The sequence below is a fragment of the Cardiocondyla obscurior genome, linkage group LG02 (genome assembly GCF_019399895.1).
Source record: "Cardiocondyla obscurior isolate alpha-2009 linkage group LG02, Cobs3.1, whole genome shotgun sequence".
Lineage (NCBI taxonomy): Eukaryota > Metazoa > Arthropoda > Insecta > Hymenoptera > Formicidae > Cardiocondyla > Cardiocondyla obscurior.
In genome coordinates this window covers 7,671,387-7,689,159 of record NC_091865.1, presented here as the reverse complement: position 1 = coordinate 7,689,159, position 17,773 = coordinate 7,671,387, and the positions used below count along the sequence as shown (strand labels likewise).

At 43.0% G+C, this 17,773-nt stretch overlaps 1 protein-coding gene across 2 annotated transcripts in view; it reads left to right on the top strand.

Annotated features, from left to right (window-relative positions):
- LOC139113189 (apoptosis-stimulating of p53 protein 1) overlaps positions 1–17,773 on the top strand; it is a 53,080-nt gene that overhangs the window by 29,305 nt on the left and 6,002 nt on the right. Inside the window, exons 1-5 of one of the 2 annotated variants that reach the window (XM_070674147.1) lie at positions 2,885–3,295; positions 7,872–8,012; positions 8,719–8,845; positions 16,482–16,720; positions 17,084–17,600. In XM_070674147.1, the coding sequence (XP_070530248.1) occupies positions 3,128–3,295; positions 7,872–8,012; positions 8,719–8,845; positions 16,482–16,720; positions 17,084–17,600 (1,192 nt within the window). In that variant the 5' untranslated portion in view covers positions 2,885–3,127. Of the gene's footprint in view, positions 1–2,884; positions 3,296–7,871; positions 8,013–8,718; positions 8,846–16,481; positions 16,721–17,083; positions 17,601–17,773 lie in introns of those variants that run through there. The other variant, XM_070674148.1, reaches the window with a different exon arrangement.

Genomic DNA, 17,773 nt, shown 5'->3' with positions numbered 1-17,773 from the left:
TTGCGAGAAGTGCGTTATGTACGGTGCCCCGTTTACATCCGGAGAGAATATTCGGTCGTCCGAGTAAATTTCTTCACTCGGAAGAAAGAGCGCAAAAAAAAATGAAAAAAAAAAAGACAAGGGGAGAAAGAAGAGCACACGGTCGCGCGCAAACTCGGTTTCGTGTTAATATTTTACGCGAGAAAAAGAAAAATACACACTCCGGATATACGTAGTAAAACATACGTTTATTCGTACGTAAAATACAATCTTTACGATCGAATTATATTCCTTTCCTCGCATTCGGTCAAATTTTAAAAATACATCTCGAACCTCTTTTCCACGCCGCATTTGAGTTATTACGTCAATATGCCGAAATTAAAATTCGCACATTCGTATATTTTCGATACGAAAGTGTGTTGCGAAAGATCGAAGCATCTGCAAGGCTCGAGTTAATTATTAAAAGCACAACTCTCTCTTTTATCTAGTATTATTCTTAACTGTGCGATCGAATAAAAATAGAATGGATTTGGAGTTTGGTGATTCTTAACCGGGTGAAAACTCAATTAGTGTCTGTCGCAGTCTCCATTGATGCGTTGCTATTATTAACTCTCTGAACTATATCCAAGTATCTTGATTCTGAATATTACACAAAGATTTCTATAAACTCTGCAAAGTAATATAAGTTAATGGTAATTTTTTAATTATTCGAAATATATTCCTGTTACAACATATTTTTTTATATACTATATAAATATATTTAACATATTATAAAGTTGTTCGATTACTTTTGATTTATTTTGCGGCTTGTTTTGAAAGGGAAAAATCACAATTAGTTAAACTTTAGTGTGAATTTTAATGGGAACCATAATAGCATTTGTCTCGAAATTTTGCTCACGACTCTCAGCAAGGCGATGTTGACGTAACTTCGTTCCTCTTAAGATAGAGCCTATTCTCGCGCCTTATATGCCTACTTTACGAACGAGAAGCGAGTGAATTATCAAGCCATGCGAATGGCGGTGAGACACGGAGACGTTATCCCATCCCGAGCTTCATGTTTGACGGAATGTCGAATCGTAATATCAAAAAGATGACGAGTTTCCAGCCCAGATAAACGATCGCGGCGCGGCTTGATTTTTCATTCCACGTCTTTTGCGGAAGAGTCCATAAATCCGGTCTCTCGTATCGATTTCGCGCCGGCGTCAGCTCAAAGAAAACGAGAGAAAGTTGTAGATTATTTGACGTTGAATGCTGAGGAGAATGAATATTGAGAGAGAAAGCTCAGACTGTAATAAAGGTTTAATAATAGGCGATCGAAATAACTGCAAGTTCCTTTGAGGCACATCCCGTAGAATAGATGTCCCTTTTTCTTTCTCGGATTACAACTGGGTGACGGATCCTTCCTGGCTTTGAAGTCAATCTTCAAAATGAGACACGATTAAATTTTTTTTTTTCCCCACATATTTTTCCTTATACCGAGTTATCATTTAATTAGAAATTATTTAGCCGCGTTCTTCACTTTGACAAGATTTTAATTTAATTTCCAGAGCAACGTGGATATTAAAACTTGAAAATTTGCAAAAGTTCCGAAACCCACTTGTCCCATCGCGATAATTTTATTGAGGAAAAACTAGATCTGTGTCAAGCGATAGGGTTAAAATATTATTTTAGGGCAAAAGCTTATTATACACCCGACATTTTGTCTTACGAGAGTGATAGCTGTGCCAATTTCACAATTATGAAATCGGCACGATTATAAAAGAGGAATGAGGGACGGATATAATACTTTTTTTTAGCGCTGCTTTGCCGGGAGTAGTTGTGCGATTTATTCTGTATAAAGCCATGTAATATAGAAACACATAAAGTCGTGATGTGAAGATTGAAAAATGACGGGTTATCCGATCCTTTATCTATATATCTACCCGTACGGTTCTGCGCGTTACGTGCATTACGGGCGACTCGATACGCCACCGTCCTGAATCTTTAAAGCGCTACGTGTCGATTCGTGTCAAGTGGCTTATAAATGGAAAGCAACGTACTACACTCGCACCGTTCAATGGCGGATTTATCGATAGGCGGTCGTTTAGGGCCGCTCGATTCTCGAGGGCTTCCCACAAATTATTCCGCGGATCTGCAATTGTCTTATAAGGAAACGCGACACAGTAACATTTCGATAGGAACGACGATTTAAACAAGCATCAACAGCCTAATCGATACTTGTGACAATTGTTCTTCGTTATGAACGAAAAGATATAAAGTGCATCGCGACGTTAATCTCTCGATTATTAAAATATGCAAAATTTTAATCTGCCGGGATTCTTTAGAAACGACTTATTCAGGAGAGATGTAACGCAACATAGAATTGTTATTTAAATTATTTTCTTGTTTCAATTAATTAATTGATTATATTATCATAAATTCTGCAGCGTTGTATCAAATAGTGGATAATACTCATTTGTTTTGAGTAAATATCACGTTATCGTTGGGTGCGTCACTCACCAATCGCTAATTACTAAAAGCACACCTTTAATTGTAGGACTACGTTAAAGTAAGTTAAATAAATAACAAACTCCTAGAAATGATGAAAAATTGCGAAACTAGTGGCAAGGTAAAATTTATTTTATCTTACAGAATTTTTTTTTACTTAACATTTTAATATAAATTTTTAATTAAGACAAACTCGGGATGAACGATTCATCGATAAAACTTTTAGTTTATATATTTTTTTTTTGTATATTTTATATCTTTTTACACGATAGCGTTCCCTGTAATAATTTAAAATGCAAGAGATTCGCCTCTTTTATTTCCCCTCAGAAATTGCTTTCGTGAGAAAAAAAAAAGAAAAAAGGGGGGAAAAAAAATGTTTCCCACGTTTAAAGATTTTTCTAACCCATAAATTTATTCCGCGACAAGTATCTTTTAAAAAGTACCAGTCCGAGCGAGACAATATGCGATTCTGTCAACGCACCGTGAATGCTATTTCTTTTTCAAAGCCGTTGCCGCCGCCGCGCCTCGTGTCCATGAGAGTGCGCGGATAATAAACGGGAGCGTTTCCGACAACGTTGGTTTTTGTATCAAACGTAAATCGCGTAGAAGCGAAACTTGGTCGGGCGTGCGGTTTTGCTGGTCGGTCGACGCCACTGCGAGAATGCTGGCGTGCGTCTATCCGCGGGAGAACTTCGAAGTGAAAACCGTGGCGGTAAAGCTCCATCACGGAAAATCCAAGAGGAAGTCCAAGTCCGTCCTGGCGAAGGAAAAACTTCCTCCTTTGGGCACCGCGGAGGCGGAATGCAACAACGAGCGTGCAAGCAGGGAGGTAAGGTTCTACGCGGTGGTGCACTCGGCACGCCTCGCTCTTCGCTCTGCCGCCGACGCGGATAGATTTGCACTTACATGAATAAATGCTACAAGTTAGAAAACAAGATGCTCAACCATTCCGATTGTACGCCCGTTACCGAAGCGTATTAGAAACGACGATGAGAGAACTGCATAACGCCGGATTTCTTCAGACACGTGTCGAATTTTCCAATTTCGTTTGGCCGCCCATCGGCAAATGTATTGACGGCTGCGTTGGAAAAATAATGCCGCGATAAAGCCGGCCGAAAAAAAAAAAAAATTCATTTACATGTTATAACGCTATTTAAAGCATATGCATCAATTTCGCGGATCGTTAAAGCTTTGTCGTTTAAAAGTTTTAGCTCGGTTTTAGCTGTCCCCAGTCTTAATTAAAACGCACGCATGAAATGTTCTAACTCTGCAGGGACGATCGGATAAATATTGCGGAAAATTGTTCCATTGAATCCCCCGTATTTACATTTTTATTTCGGCGTACCATATACCCTCCGCTTAAGCGAGTGTAATCTCCATAATTGCAAGCTTGCTCTTTTCCCGCTCGAGTCTAGCTATTGTACTTCCTACACCACTACATTCTCTTAGGTTTCTTTACGAAGCGTTAGCTTATACTTATTTCCCTTTAATCAGGAAGTAGAAAAAGGTGTAGCTATATAGTATACGGGAGAAAGCAGGCCTCACGCGTTGGTTTCATTTATTACTTCAGTCCCATCGATCTTCTCTCTCTCTCTCTCTCTCTCTTTCTCTTTCTCTCTTTCTCGGTAACGGGTATTAATGTTGCAAAGGGTGCGTTTGAGAAACACGCCATCAGCACTGATGGTTATTTTACCACAGTTTTTCATTAATTACAAAACAGGGATAGCGTGATGTGTCGACGCTAATAGCGTGCTCTTTGCGAACGTGCACAGAGTGCCAACCTGGACATTATTCAACAATAGAATATTAAAATAACATTTTCTTCCCGGTTCGAAGTACGCGGAGGAATTGCGAGCGAAAGTTATATACGAAAACTAATCGCAATCGAAGAAGCTTCGAGGGAAAAATGCGAGTTAATTATATAATTTCGTTCTTTCACTTTTAATTTTCTTTTTTTTTTCCTCTCTTTCTCTCTTTCGCTTGACGGCGAGGCTCGGCAGCTCGCAGGGCTCGCTTTCATTAATTTCGCGAATGGATGCGCCCGAAAAAGAAGGGACCTCAACTCGAGTGGGGCGCCTCGCCGAACAAACTGCCGATTACGGCTTCTTCCGCGCTACCTGTTTTCAGGCTGCTCGAAATTAATTTTGCAGAGGGAGCGGATCATCTCCCGGGGATTATCCGCTCCTACAAGAATCCGCTTCTACGAGAGATTTCTTTTTCGTTTACGTGTTCCCGCGAGGAAGCGGCAGCTTCTTTTCGCGACTTTCCCATCCGTTCACGCACGGAAACGAGAATTCGGTCGGTTATCGGCCGCGCGGCGAGATTACCTTTTTTTCTTCTTTTTTTTTTTTTCTCTCCTTCTTATATGTTTCTTTTCGAGAACCCGAGCGGATCAATCAGTGGAAGGGAGACTCGGTGTGAAAGGATTGCGACTACGGTACTTTTGCGATACGCGCAATTATCTTTTGTCGCAAAGGTACTTCCGAGGATAAATGGATAAAGGGAACGCGAGGAACGTGGCTTTTTATAAATTAAATACGTATCCTCGGCAGAAGTAGCGCTTTCCAAGGTCTCTACTTCTGATAGTCGTAACTTGTCACGTCAAACTTTTAACAATAAGCATACTCGAGAGGCTAAATTCTGTTAAATCACGCGATTGCATAAAGCTCGCATTTGTTCGGTTATAAAAAGCGTGAAAAGTATGAAACTGTTAATATGTATATCGGACAATTGTGGAACCGTAACCTGTATTCTTTAAATAGTTTAAATTACGCGCAATACGTCGCGAAAATGAAGAAATTAAAACGGAGAACCAAGCGTCCTGCATGTTGGACGGCACGCACAAAGGGGTTGCAAGTGTTGAGAAATACTTGTGGGGCGTTCGCGTTCGCGAGGCGTGAAGCTCGGCGGATGTAACCCAGAAAACTCGGAGCGTTCGTTTTTGCGGGCTAATAAAGCGTAATGTATGTATTCTCGTAGACTGCCGCGATGTGTCACAACGTCACGGCGCGAAATAATGAAATTGAATTGGATCGGAGGCGAGTCGCGGGCTCTTCGTCGACTGAGCTGTCGGGAAACGGTTCGCTTTTCATTTCTCTTAGCGATCGCGCGATACATCTTAACGCCATTCGTCGTTCTCGACCGCGCTCGCTCAACCTGCTCGAAACAATTAACTGTCACGCGAATGAGCGCGCGCGAAATGAAAAGAGGCAGAAGCTGGAACGACGGGTGCTTTACCAAGAGTGAGGAAGAGAGAGAGAGAGAGGTAGGAAGGAGAGAGGAAACGAGAAGGCGTCCGTACTTGGTATTATATTATCTCGCCCGTTCAACGGCGTTATTATCCCGAGCGACGCGATACTTTCGCTGTAACTGCCGCTGCGGGACCGCTTGATTCGCGTTGAGAAACGGATTGTCACGACGGAGATTAACTTTAACAATAACATATTGTCCGGGGCTATCGATGTACGAGGCTGCACGCGCGCGCTACTCCACCCAACTTCCGACAGACGTTCGGAATCTCGTTCATCCGTTACTTGAATTATACACGAGGCTCCGGAACTTTGAATCTCACGGAGCGGAACTTGGACGGCTGCGATTGTCTTCATGAAGCTGGACTCGCGGCCTTTAATCATATCTTCCCTTTGACGTTCAGAAGTAGCCCTTTATTCTGCATTTTAAAACATTTTCACAAACTAATGTTAAGTGTCACTAATTTGGTACCCGGGGGTACAAAGAGAAAGCGGAATAATTTATCGAACGGTAAAATAAGCTGCGCGCGACAAGCTCTTCTTATAACCGCGGTCACGAATATGGCTGGCAGAAGGCCGCGGAGTCCCGGGTTTTGCCACCGCCAGATGTAAAAACGCAATAAGAAGCGCGCGGTGAAAGGGTAAATGCACACAAGCGCGAGCGTATTTCCGCGAGACCGCACTTTATCTCGATCGCAAAGTGCAGCGGGATGAAGAAACGAGGGGGAAGAGGTGTCTCGGAGCTCTATTCGCGAGTTGTACGAAAAAAAAAAAAAAAACTTTCGCGTATTAAAGTAAAGCGCCACGCCGTTCACCGATTGGCGTATAGATCGAGGTCTGAATAGGTATGTGTGCGAATAGAGATGCTGCGAGAAAATGCAGAGTTTTGATTCTCGTAGACGAATTTTTTTTTTTTTTTTTTCCAAAATAGAGCGTCCGGTCTCGAAGCATTGAAAAGTCGGTCGGAAAACCGACGTTTCTATCGCGCCGCGCATTTACCTCGCCGGCTATACTTTCATTGACGCACGAAGGTTACGCGGAGTCCTTGTCACGATGGAATTCGAAGGGCCGCGCGCCGACCTTGGGATTCTACCTGGTATCGGGCGCGGCGCGGCCGACCCTCTCCAGATGGTGCGTACTATGGGAGACGAAACAAAAAGACGCACGAACGCACATACACGTCGCCCGATCGGTCCAGCGCTCTTTCTCTTCTCTCTCTCTTATTCTGTCGACTCGAAGCGCGACGAGACTTCGCGCGCGTTCTCCGGACATCGCGAGAAGAATTTGGATCACAGACCGCTTTCCTTTTAAAGAAACGACATAGGTTAACACCCTCGAGCACGGTTTGCCACGATTAAATGAAATGATTTTGAGTCAAACGTGAAATGGTGAGCGACCGCGTGTCGATTTGTATCGAAAGCGTGCCCTAAAAAGCAAGCGGCCGTAAATGAACGACCCTCGATCAACGCTAAATGAGTCGACTCGTTTACAGCGCGCGGGACTTGCAGAAGAGATTCTTAGTTTTGATAGCGCAAGTGACTCTCGGTAGCTCAAGACGGATAGTCTTGCATACGGAAAGCACTAACGAAGGCACTCTTCCGATACCATGCTCGCTTTGATACTCGCAGCGGCGGTAATTAAATCAATTTCGGTGAAGGGCGAACCAAGCGCCGTTGTTTCTTTCTCTCGCGAAATGTTCAAACTTTCATGTAAAAACTTTCAGGCTAAAAAAAAAAAAAAATTAAACTTAAACTAAAAAGAAAACTGATTAACATTTAACGTAGCTTGTAAAATTATTCTTTTTATAAATTGTATATTAATTGCGTAAAAAATAGCTTTGAATTTCAAGCTTCAGAATTCAGGTCTTTAGAAATATATCTCCGCACGTACATCTGAGTAAACAACGACTCTTTTCTTTCTCTCTTTTTTTTTTTTTTTTTTTTTTTTTTACGAGCTGTGTGTCCGACGGAAACGCCCGCGGCGGGCTAAGAAGTGAACGAAGGCCGCTGATCGAAAGCCGATATTCGAGATGTAATTAATCGCCGATTTGGCGCCTCTTGTCGCCCGGTTCGTACCTGCTCACCCGCGCGCACCTTCGGCGTTTTACCTTGACTCGCACATTCGTATACTCACGTGCATTTAATCTTGCTGTTTCAGTTAGCAGTGGGCGGGGGTGGTGCTGTGCTGGTGCTCAGCGAGCTTGAAAGCATGGCGGCCAGGCAGCAGCGGGAAATCGCTCAGCAAAGGCGCCTCCTGGAGCAGAAAGAGGCCCGCTTAGCCGTGCTTCGAGGCGCACAGGTGAGTCCCATTTCTCTGCCATAGTTTTCGTCAACTACGACAAAGTGCGCCACTTGGAATCGTACTTAGCGGGTTTAGTCGTGCGACGTGAACTCGTTATTAAAAGGATATTTGGCGACGCCTGCGAGGTTCAACAGCTCGTTCCACAATTATCATGCATTTATCGCGTCTACCCTCTCGCTCTTTCTCTTTCTCTCGGAGATCACCGTGAGGAAGATCGATAGCGCGCGCCTTGTGCGGTTCCCGTTACGATGACCTTCACAACCAAGCAGCCTTGATCTCGAAGAGCGGAGGGAATGGTTCCCTCCCTAGCGGACCTATTCTCCGGGATCGCGTAATCTCGTTTCGCGTTTCTCATCAAAGTTGATAATGGCGAATTAAACTCACGAGTCAGAAACTATCGGAAATCGTAGTTTTTTTTTTTTTTTTTTTTTTTTGCCCGCCTCGACTCGCAGATTCATCCCCTGAAGCGTTGATGAACGCGCGCAGTTAAGAATCAGTCTGCGGAAAATCGATAGACGCAGAATTGAGGAATGTAGGCTCGTGTGACGTATATTTTTGCAAGTACGAACGCGTGTATTCACGCGAAACGTTTGTAACTAAGGTCTTGATTTTCTTCCAATTTTAATCCTCCACTGTTCGCCGTATTAACTGTATATTCATTGTCTAGAGCGAGATCGCATTCACGCACTGTTTACCGTTTCAGGAGCCAGCACAGCAGGACAAACTCGCCAGATTGAGGCACAAGCTGGACCAGCAACAGAGCAAGCTGAATCGACTGCGATTACTCAGATCGCAGACGGACCAGTCGCGCGTCAACAATGCGACACTAAGTGAGTCCATTAACATCTCTCTCGTATTTCCCAACCCTTCAACTGTTCCCGAGCACAATATCCCGGATAAGAACGGAAATTTCCGCCTTTCTCGAGATTATCCGTGCAAGCGACTCGCCGATTCGTATCTAAACGCAATTTTACACTTGACGTATTGTTTCCGCGAAGTTAAAAGAAAAATTATTATATATTTACTCGAGAGCGCGCGATAATTTTATTCACTGCTCTCGAACGATAATCTGTAACCGTGACAGCATATTTAATTAGCGGTTAATGAAAGCTGAGGGGAAACGCGAAACCCTGTGATCGATTGGAAATTAAATCTTGCTCCCCTTTACGCGCAAAATGGAAAACCATTTTTCTACACGACCGTCAATTTTTTCCTCTCCCCTCCCTCCTCGCGCTTTTCAGGTACTAAAAAAAAAACACCCACGCGGATTAACGCGACGGATTACAGAAATTTTTATCGGAATAAAAAATTCATCGCTCTCAACACGTTTTTCAAATAGCAATTTTTCAAACGCTCGTCTTTCAATTCTCCCGAATTTGCACGCGCACCTGCTCGCCTTTGTGGAGTGGATTGATGCATCGATGTCATCGCACGCGCTACACTCAGATTCGATTCGTAAAAACTGTGCGTATATGGCTCAGCTGCCGCGCGCGTGGCGTGCCCCGTTAATTGAGCATTGTTCAGATCGTTACGTCTGTACGGCGTAATGGAAAACGATAGCCGCGGTTTGCAATGCGACACGCCGTTCACGATAATAACTCCGAGAGAAAGTGCAGCGCACTTCGTACGCGAATATTCTCTAATCGGCAGAGAAACGTCGATTGAACGCCGCCGGCAACCGTGATTGAAAAAGAAAAAAAAAATAAAATAAATAAAAAAAAAATCGCAATGCCTCGAGTTTTCTGTTTCGTCGTTTAATAAACAATTTCGTCGTGGCCGTGCCTTGGCGAACAATGGAGAAAACTGCCTCGTCAAAGGCGTTCTCTATAAAAATAATTGATCTCCGACGTTTGACATTTTGAACGACTGACGTAACTTCTGCGAATGAAAGCACCAGAAATATCTCCTTTTATTTAATTTGATAAACGCGATAGTTTCGTATTATACCCTGTTCATGCAGTTTTTAATCACGCATATGAGTGACAATTTTAGTTTTCGTGCTTTTGCCATTTAATTTGTTCGGTATTGACAAAGAAGTACAATTTTATTCCGTATTTTATCGCTCGTATTTAAAAGCATGTAACAAAACTCTAACAATCGATGTTTTAAATTAAAATTTTAATTAAAAAAAAAAAAAGTTAATTTAATTTAAATTAATACGAAAGTAAAGAGAGATGGAACTTTTGCTGGAAATTACAAGAGTTCTGTGTATAATTTTTTACTCGTGAAGACCTTCTGGATTTGTCATGTATATTTCGAACTTCTGGCAAAAGGTCCATGAAACTTGTAATCGTCGTCGTAATAATCGTCAAAGATTTATCACTTTTTTACGCCGCGTCGTTCTGGCCCGATCGTCGACTTCAATTTCTAATCCCAGCGCCCATCCGTCTTATATTGTCTTTTACAGAATCTCGAAAGTTTCAATAGCCCGAACTTGTTGCAATTTACTACAAGTTCAAATGATTTGGCAAGAAATCTTCCGGCAGGAAGTTTCTCGCTAACGTACATCTCTGCCGGATTTCCCGGCAGACTCGTATGCAGCAAACTAATTTACTATGCGACGCGCGGAGTTAACTGTATTCAGGGATTTTTCATCATGTGAGCACATGCGAAATTCATGCAAAATTTATAATGTATGCATACAACATTAATTTCAATACACAAGAAAGCCTAAAAAAAAAAAAAAAATATCTAAGGGAAAAGAATTTGCATATTAGAACGCTTTTTAATTGCGCCGCGCTTTTGACGCGTATCCGCGAAAAATTGTTGTGCAATGCTGAAGCGAAAAACATACTGAAATTAATCGAATTAAACATAATATTGAATTTACATTGAATTAAATAATTAATTAATTTAAGAATTCAAATATAAGATAATAATTCAAATATAAAATTTCGACGGCGCGAAGTGTAGAATGGGAAAGAGAATTATTTGGATGGAGCGTTTTTTGATTTCCGATATCACTCCGATGGTTCGTTGCGAAACGGTTATTTCTCTTCGAAATGTGATCTACTTGAGCGTGGATGCTGAATTGCAGTTAACGGATATGCGCGAGGGATAGAAACGCTAAAAACGACTTCCGTCGTTTGGGCTTGAGCCAATCCATTTTCGTAGATCGGCGATATCTCCCGTCGTCGACGGGAATCCATCTCGTTTCGGTAAACGTGATAAGGGAGATTTATCCTGTCTTCACATTGGGAGGCGCGATTAATCTTCGGTGCCGCACGCCTGGTGACATCGGGCATATTCATTTCAGCCCGGGGGAAAGGGAGCGCTTCGGCCGGTTTATATATGAAATCCAAATACAAATCGATGGCTCGAAAACGGCGGTCCGCGTGCCGGCTATTCGCATCCGAGAATCGTCCCCGGGAAATAAATTGGAAAGATTCGACCGGAGCCGACCGCGCGTTTCGTTTCGGCGCTACGCCGCTTTTATAGAATGCAATCGCGCGGAACTCATCCGCGGCCGCACCGGCCGGTAAATCATTCTCGGACAAGCGACGAAATATTCGAAACGTCGAGAGAGAGAGAGAGAAAGAAAGAAAGAAAGAAGGAAGGCAGAGAGGAAATTGCACGGAGAAACGGAAGGTACTTCTTAATTCTTTAACGCGATTCGATCACCCGTGGAATTCGCGTAAAATCGATGCTGCCTGCCGTTCTATTTGTCATCAAAATTGAACGGCTCGGGAAAAACGTGAGCTACGTGCAGCTACTTAAATATAGAGGAATAAAAATTGACGTGCGCGGGGAAAAGAGTTGAGTGAAAATTCTGTTCGGTTTCGCAACCAAGCGAAAGAAGCGGGAAAACCACCTCTCGGGGCTCGGAAGACTTCTCGACGATTGCGCCCGCCGCTTCGGCAAACATCAATTCCATTGAGTAAATTATACGATGAAGCGACGATCGATTGTGCGCGGCCGTACATAATTGTGTGGAGTAATAGCGATCGAATCAGGTAATCTGTTGCGTTTAATTGCGCTCGCGATTTGTTCGATTGGCCCCGTCTGTCCATTCGATCGGACTCTGATTCACACGGGTCCGATCGTCGGCTTCTCTTTTCGTCCCCGTTCGTTGTCGCCGCCGCGGAATTTCGATCGAAACAAGCGCGCGACGCTCCCCTTTGCCTTTTGTATGCGCACATATCGTACCTTGCACACGATATTGACACGCAACACGTGTAGCCACACCCAGGCGGAATACGCTACGCACCTACGTACGTAGGCTTGTCATAATTTCCATCAATCCTGGAAGCGCGAAGAGGTCGGATTTTTTTTTTCCACGCGTCAGACAACACTCTGCGCACGTGTAATCACAGAGTAATGGCCAGTTCGATTTTTTTTTTCTGTTTGTTAAAAATCAAGTTTCTAAAGTGAATACGGAAGCCGTTACTTTTTTGCACGGTATCCTCGGCGGTAGAGAAGTGATAAAAATTTTTGTTAACGTCGAATCGCGCCAATCGTGAAAATAACGGGGAATATCTCCCTGACGAGCGTAGCCTTAGCACTTGGACAAAGAAAGAAAAAAAAAAAAAAAACTTTACACGTCACTTTTACATAAATCGCGTGACGAAACTCCTGGACAGCTATTGGAATCCCTGGTCCGGGAGACAATCCCGACAAGCCCGTTTACATTTTCATAACGCATTTTCTCGTCGTTTGACGTTGCGTCACGTATGCGATATAAATTCGATTAGTTTCGCGCACCCTCCGAGCGATAGCCCGCCGTAATTCCGCAGCGAGTTCGCCTGAAACAAGATTATTAATTTTTTTTTTTTATGAAGATCTGGGGACCATGCAAGCCGTCTGTAAAATAGCAAAATCGGAGAATTTGACGGCGTTGCGTTAACAATTAATCTTTCAATTTTACGCGGCCTTTTCTATATCGACGAACCGGTGTTTCGCGTTCGAGAGAGCCGCTCGTCCTCTCTCGACGCGTGGAATAACATTTTCATATCGCTCGCCCGGCGCCGGTGCGCAGTTGACGCGAAGAAATTAAATATTATCGCACGGTGAATGCCGAGCGAAATTTCGAAGCGCGACGACGAACGCGCGACATGTCATTTGCCGTGCGTTAAACGACGCAACGGGGCGACGTGGATGAATCTATTGTTTAGCGTCTAGCTCTTTATTCTATAGGTACGTGTCCGCCGTGTGCAAAACGCGTCCGGACGCGTTCGATTACACAGCGATCGATGGAAAACGCGCATATGGACTGGACCCTCCGTTCGGTCGCGAAAGGCGGACACCGTGAACACGCGATCGCATGAAAAGCAAGTTACAAAGAGAGAAGACACCTATGAACACGTACGCGTTCCACGCGTTGTCGAATATATCGAGCGTTAATCTCTCTCGCAAGAGTTTCGAGTGTGCCACTATTTTAATCGAGATGTTGAAACGTTAAACGTCGGACGAGATTGCTCGCCTTGTTCCTTTCATTGCTCTATGTTCTTTGTAATTGCTTCGCTATCGCTAGCGTCGTACGTCGATACCTATGTTTGCCTATGCTACCTACTCGCGTAGGGAGAGAACAATTCTTTGAATATTTGTCCCCTCTCCCCGTTTGCTTAGATTTATTTGCTCCGTTCAAACAACATGATGTTACACGAAATATTTTCATTGGTTAAAGAAAGTACTGAAAACCTATTTTTCTTACGCAACGGGATATTTTCTTTTTTAGATAAGGAGAAAGATAAAGAAGTCTGTATCGCCAGACGAGATAAGGAACGACGGCAAAGTTCCAGTATTTTTATTTAATTATATTTTACGTCAAATAATAAAATTTTTTTTTTTTTGAACGGACGACGAGAAGCGTGTACGATAACGTGAAGATGAAGAATGCCCGACTTCGGCTGTTCTTGTTTGAGAATTTACCTGAGAACGGGCCGATTAATCGTGCACTGATTTTGTTATTAAAATTGAGATTGTCAGGTACATTCCGCAGCGGAGAAAGAATTGAGAACGAGTGTCAGTGAGCTAAGCTCCTGTCGCGCGGGGTAAGAAAGAATCTCGAGGAACGTTCGGTGGTTGTGCGCGAAATCGTTTTTGAATAGACCGACGACAGGACGTGACAATCGCGGGAAAACGCGCTCGAGAAAACGTTTCGCTCGACAAGTTGAGGCGCGAATTTCGCGTCCTTCCGATACTTTCCCGAATATATTCATCCCACCCCCGCGGGCTTTATGTATGTATATGTATCCCAAGTGGCGCGAGGGAGCGGGCGGCATGCATAATGAGAGGCATTTGATTTCGTCGGCAAGACTAGCAACGATTGCCTTTCATACGAGAGCTCTACCGCGTACCTCCGGCCCTCCTCCCTCATTCCCACGCGTGTTAAAGCCAACATTGGCGCTTTAACTACTTCCCCTTTAGAAAAGTTTCCTACGTAGGCCAGAAAACTGTAACAATTAAACGCCGGAATCTCCTCGGCGTTTAATTTCTCTAACGAAAAGGCAAACTGGGGCTATTAAATTATTGTTCGGCTCGCAGAGATTTCCGTTGTGGGTACAACCGCCTTTTCAAAAGTGTAACGCGCCCGAATGCATTTCATCAGATAGAGAACATGATTAATTGATACCTCGCCTTCTAAAAAGAAACTAAAGTAGAGAGGACAATAAATCTCAATCAATCCTAATTAATGAGACTTTTAAGGCGCGTTTCGTCGTTTAATTTAGAATCAATATCGCCAATATCCATTAAGCTTGACTATAGTTCAATTGTTTTGCTAGTTCTTCCTTTCGGATTTTGCCGGCGAAAGAAGAAGGGAATAAAGATAATCAAGATTGAAGTCAATCGTTGTTGGCAAAATTGATTCCCGAATAAATTCAACTACAATAAAAGTTAAATTACGCAAGAGGAATTGACTCTCGATCCTTTCACGCACCTGCTTAAAATATTCACAGAATCACTTATCGATTGTAGTACTTTTATTTTTTGCGCATCTCTGCGTAATTGAGACTGCATATTCTCTTTTTAATATAAAAATGAATAAACTTTTGCACAATAACGTTTCTCTATAAAATATTACGTGAAATTACTCTTATGTCGTGTGAAATTTAACAAATTGTAATACGAAATAATTTAAAAACTTTCTTTTTCTGTTGCCCCTCTCTCTTTTCTTTCTCTCCATTGCTTTAATCGTCCATTCAATCAACGAACTCACTGCCATATAAGTGAACACGTGTCGATCGATCTATGCCAATTGGCAAAAACGCCGATTGGCATACCAATGGCCTGACGGGCTGTAATCGACAAACAGCATAAAAGAAAGTCAAAACCAAATCATCTACTCGATATGTAAACGTCGATCCACTCCTCCAAACCAAAAATCTCAGCACTGTCAAATAATCGGCAAAAGTTAACATGAAAATTTTATAAATTTGCAGCTGAACAATGTACCTACTAAAAAATAATTAATTAAAAAAGAATTTTCGCCGCTCGTTGCTTTTTAACAGTTTTATAATTATAAATAAGTAAACAAAATTAATTTTTTTTTAAATATTTTCTTTTTGTGAATTGTTTTCTATTAATTGCTTACTTTATCGAGCACTTTATTTCACCGATTATTTCAAAGTTATTCCACGAACCGCAGCAATCAACCGTGAATAATTGTTCGAGGGCATTAGATAGACACGTCCGTTAATCGGCATCGCGGAGAGATTCGCATTGACAATTTCGGCAACGAAGATGGGACCGCGAAGAAATAATGAAAAGCCATAAAGTATGCCGTTCCTTTGCAAGGCAGTCGGCGCTTAGGGAGTCGGCCGGGTACCAATCCAGAATTCGATAATGGAATTCCAGGTCACAGCAGATCGCTCTGTACGGCCAATACGGAGTTCCGTGTAGCAATATGTGGTTAGTTTAGTGGTCCATCGCGCGCGTATAATAACTTTCTAATCTGATACCAAGTACGAGACGCTCGCCGTTGCGCTCGTCGGCGCTTAGGACGAGATGGAATCGTGAAATGTATTGCCAGCCGATGGAATCCATGAAAGTGTATCGCTCTCAGATAAGTCGTTCGGCGATGATTAATGCGCCCGTTAATACGACATCATCTTCTTCATCGCTTCCCCTTCCCCCTGTACGTACGTGTTATCGTGGCGCTCGTTAGTGGGACGCGAGGTGTATACCCGAAGAACCCTAATTTATAATATCAAATCTAAAGGTCGAAGATCACTTAGAAGATTGTTTCGCTCATTTTTTCTTTTTATTAATATTTCCCACGAAGGGTAACCGTAATAACGTTGGTAATGTCATTAAAAAAAGATTTTGTTTTTTTATTTGCCTTTTAATAAATTAACGAAGCGAAAATCGATAAGGATCTTATTGTTGCCGTAGTTCTCATAAAATTAGTATGCTTTATTTAATCTATTTTTCTCTCTAGTCTTCTTACTTTATTCTCTATTGTGCCCCCACATTGTGCCTGATTATTATTCCTCAGTTTTGTAAGTTGATTTGCGCTTTCGTTTGCAGCCTCCGATTTGGACTGCATCAGGGCCCTGTTCAACGAGAAGGAGAAGGAACTCTCGTTGGCTGTGGCAAAGGTCGAGGAGCTGACGCGGCAGTTGGAGGAACTCCGAGGTCGTCAGAATGTCCCCGCCGGGGGTGGAAGCGCCGGCGGCGTCGGGGGCGGCCTCACGGGTGCCGCCGGTAATGGACACCTGGTCACCCCGGCCAGCGCCGAGCTGGAGAAACTCAGGAGGGAGCTTATGGTGAGCTCGCGCGCCATCGATCACGGCCCCCCAGAGGACCAGCCTTGTTTCGCGAAAGCGCTCGCACGGGACGCTATCGTGCTTGTCCTCATTTTACAATGTCCCGCGTTAAGTGACCAATCGCAGGTCAATTTTAATATATTATAATATTGGCTGTCGAATGGAACACTGGGTTACGGGAATCTAAGACGGTTTTCAACAGTTAGAATTATTTTAAACTTTCTTTTTTTTTTTTTTTTTTTTTAATGTCTAAGAAGGTGTAGAGTTACATTTAATAGTTAAGATCAATTATAATATATTATATACAATAAAAAGTATGCAATAAAAAAAATGCGAATTTGTATTTTTTAATATTGTACGCAGTATCGCAACAAGATGAACGAGCAGCAAAATCAAGTGGTGTCCCAACAACGGCAGGCTCTTGCGCAACGGCAGGCTGAGATGGCGTCGATAGATGCGCGAATAGCCCAACTTCAAAGTCGTCTTCAGCGCAAACGAGCGTTGAATCAACGATTATCGCATCAGGTGGGTTCCACCGGCGGCAACGGCGGCGGTGGCGTTAACAACACAGGATTCACGGACACGAAGCTTGACGGTTTCAACAACGGGGGTAAACTGAGGCCGACCGGCAATATCGCCGCGATCGAGCCGTATTCGCACATACCGAACGACAATGACTTCAATCTGAACAAAAACGATCCCAAGTACCAGACGCTGCCGTACAACACCAAGTTCACGATGAACTTCAAGGCTATAGAGGACGACGTGAACAAAAATAAAATACAACACTCGGCGAGCGCTTCCCAACTGGGACAGCGGCCGACCTTTCAGCAATACGGGCACCAAATAGTTCACAGTCAGTCGCAATCGCACATTCAGGGTGAGTACTCAATTAAATATTTAAGACGTGTCTGCATAATTGTTTGTAATTTTTAAACTTGAAAGTGTTAATTCTTTTTATGGAAAAAAACAAAAAAAAATACTCGCAAATTAATAGCAAGCGTTATAAATTTATTTTATCAATAAATATGAGTGTGAATTTAAATGTGAATC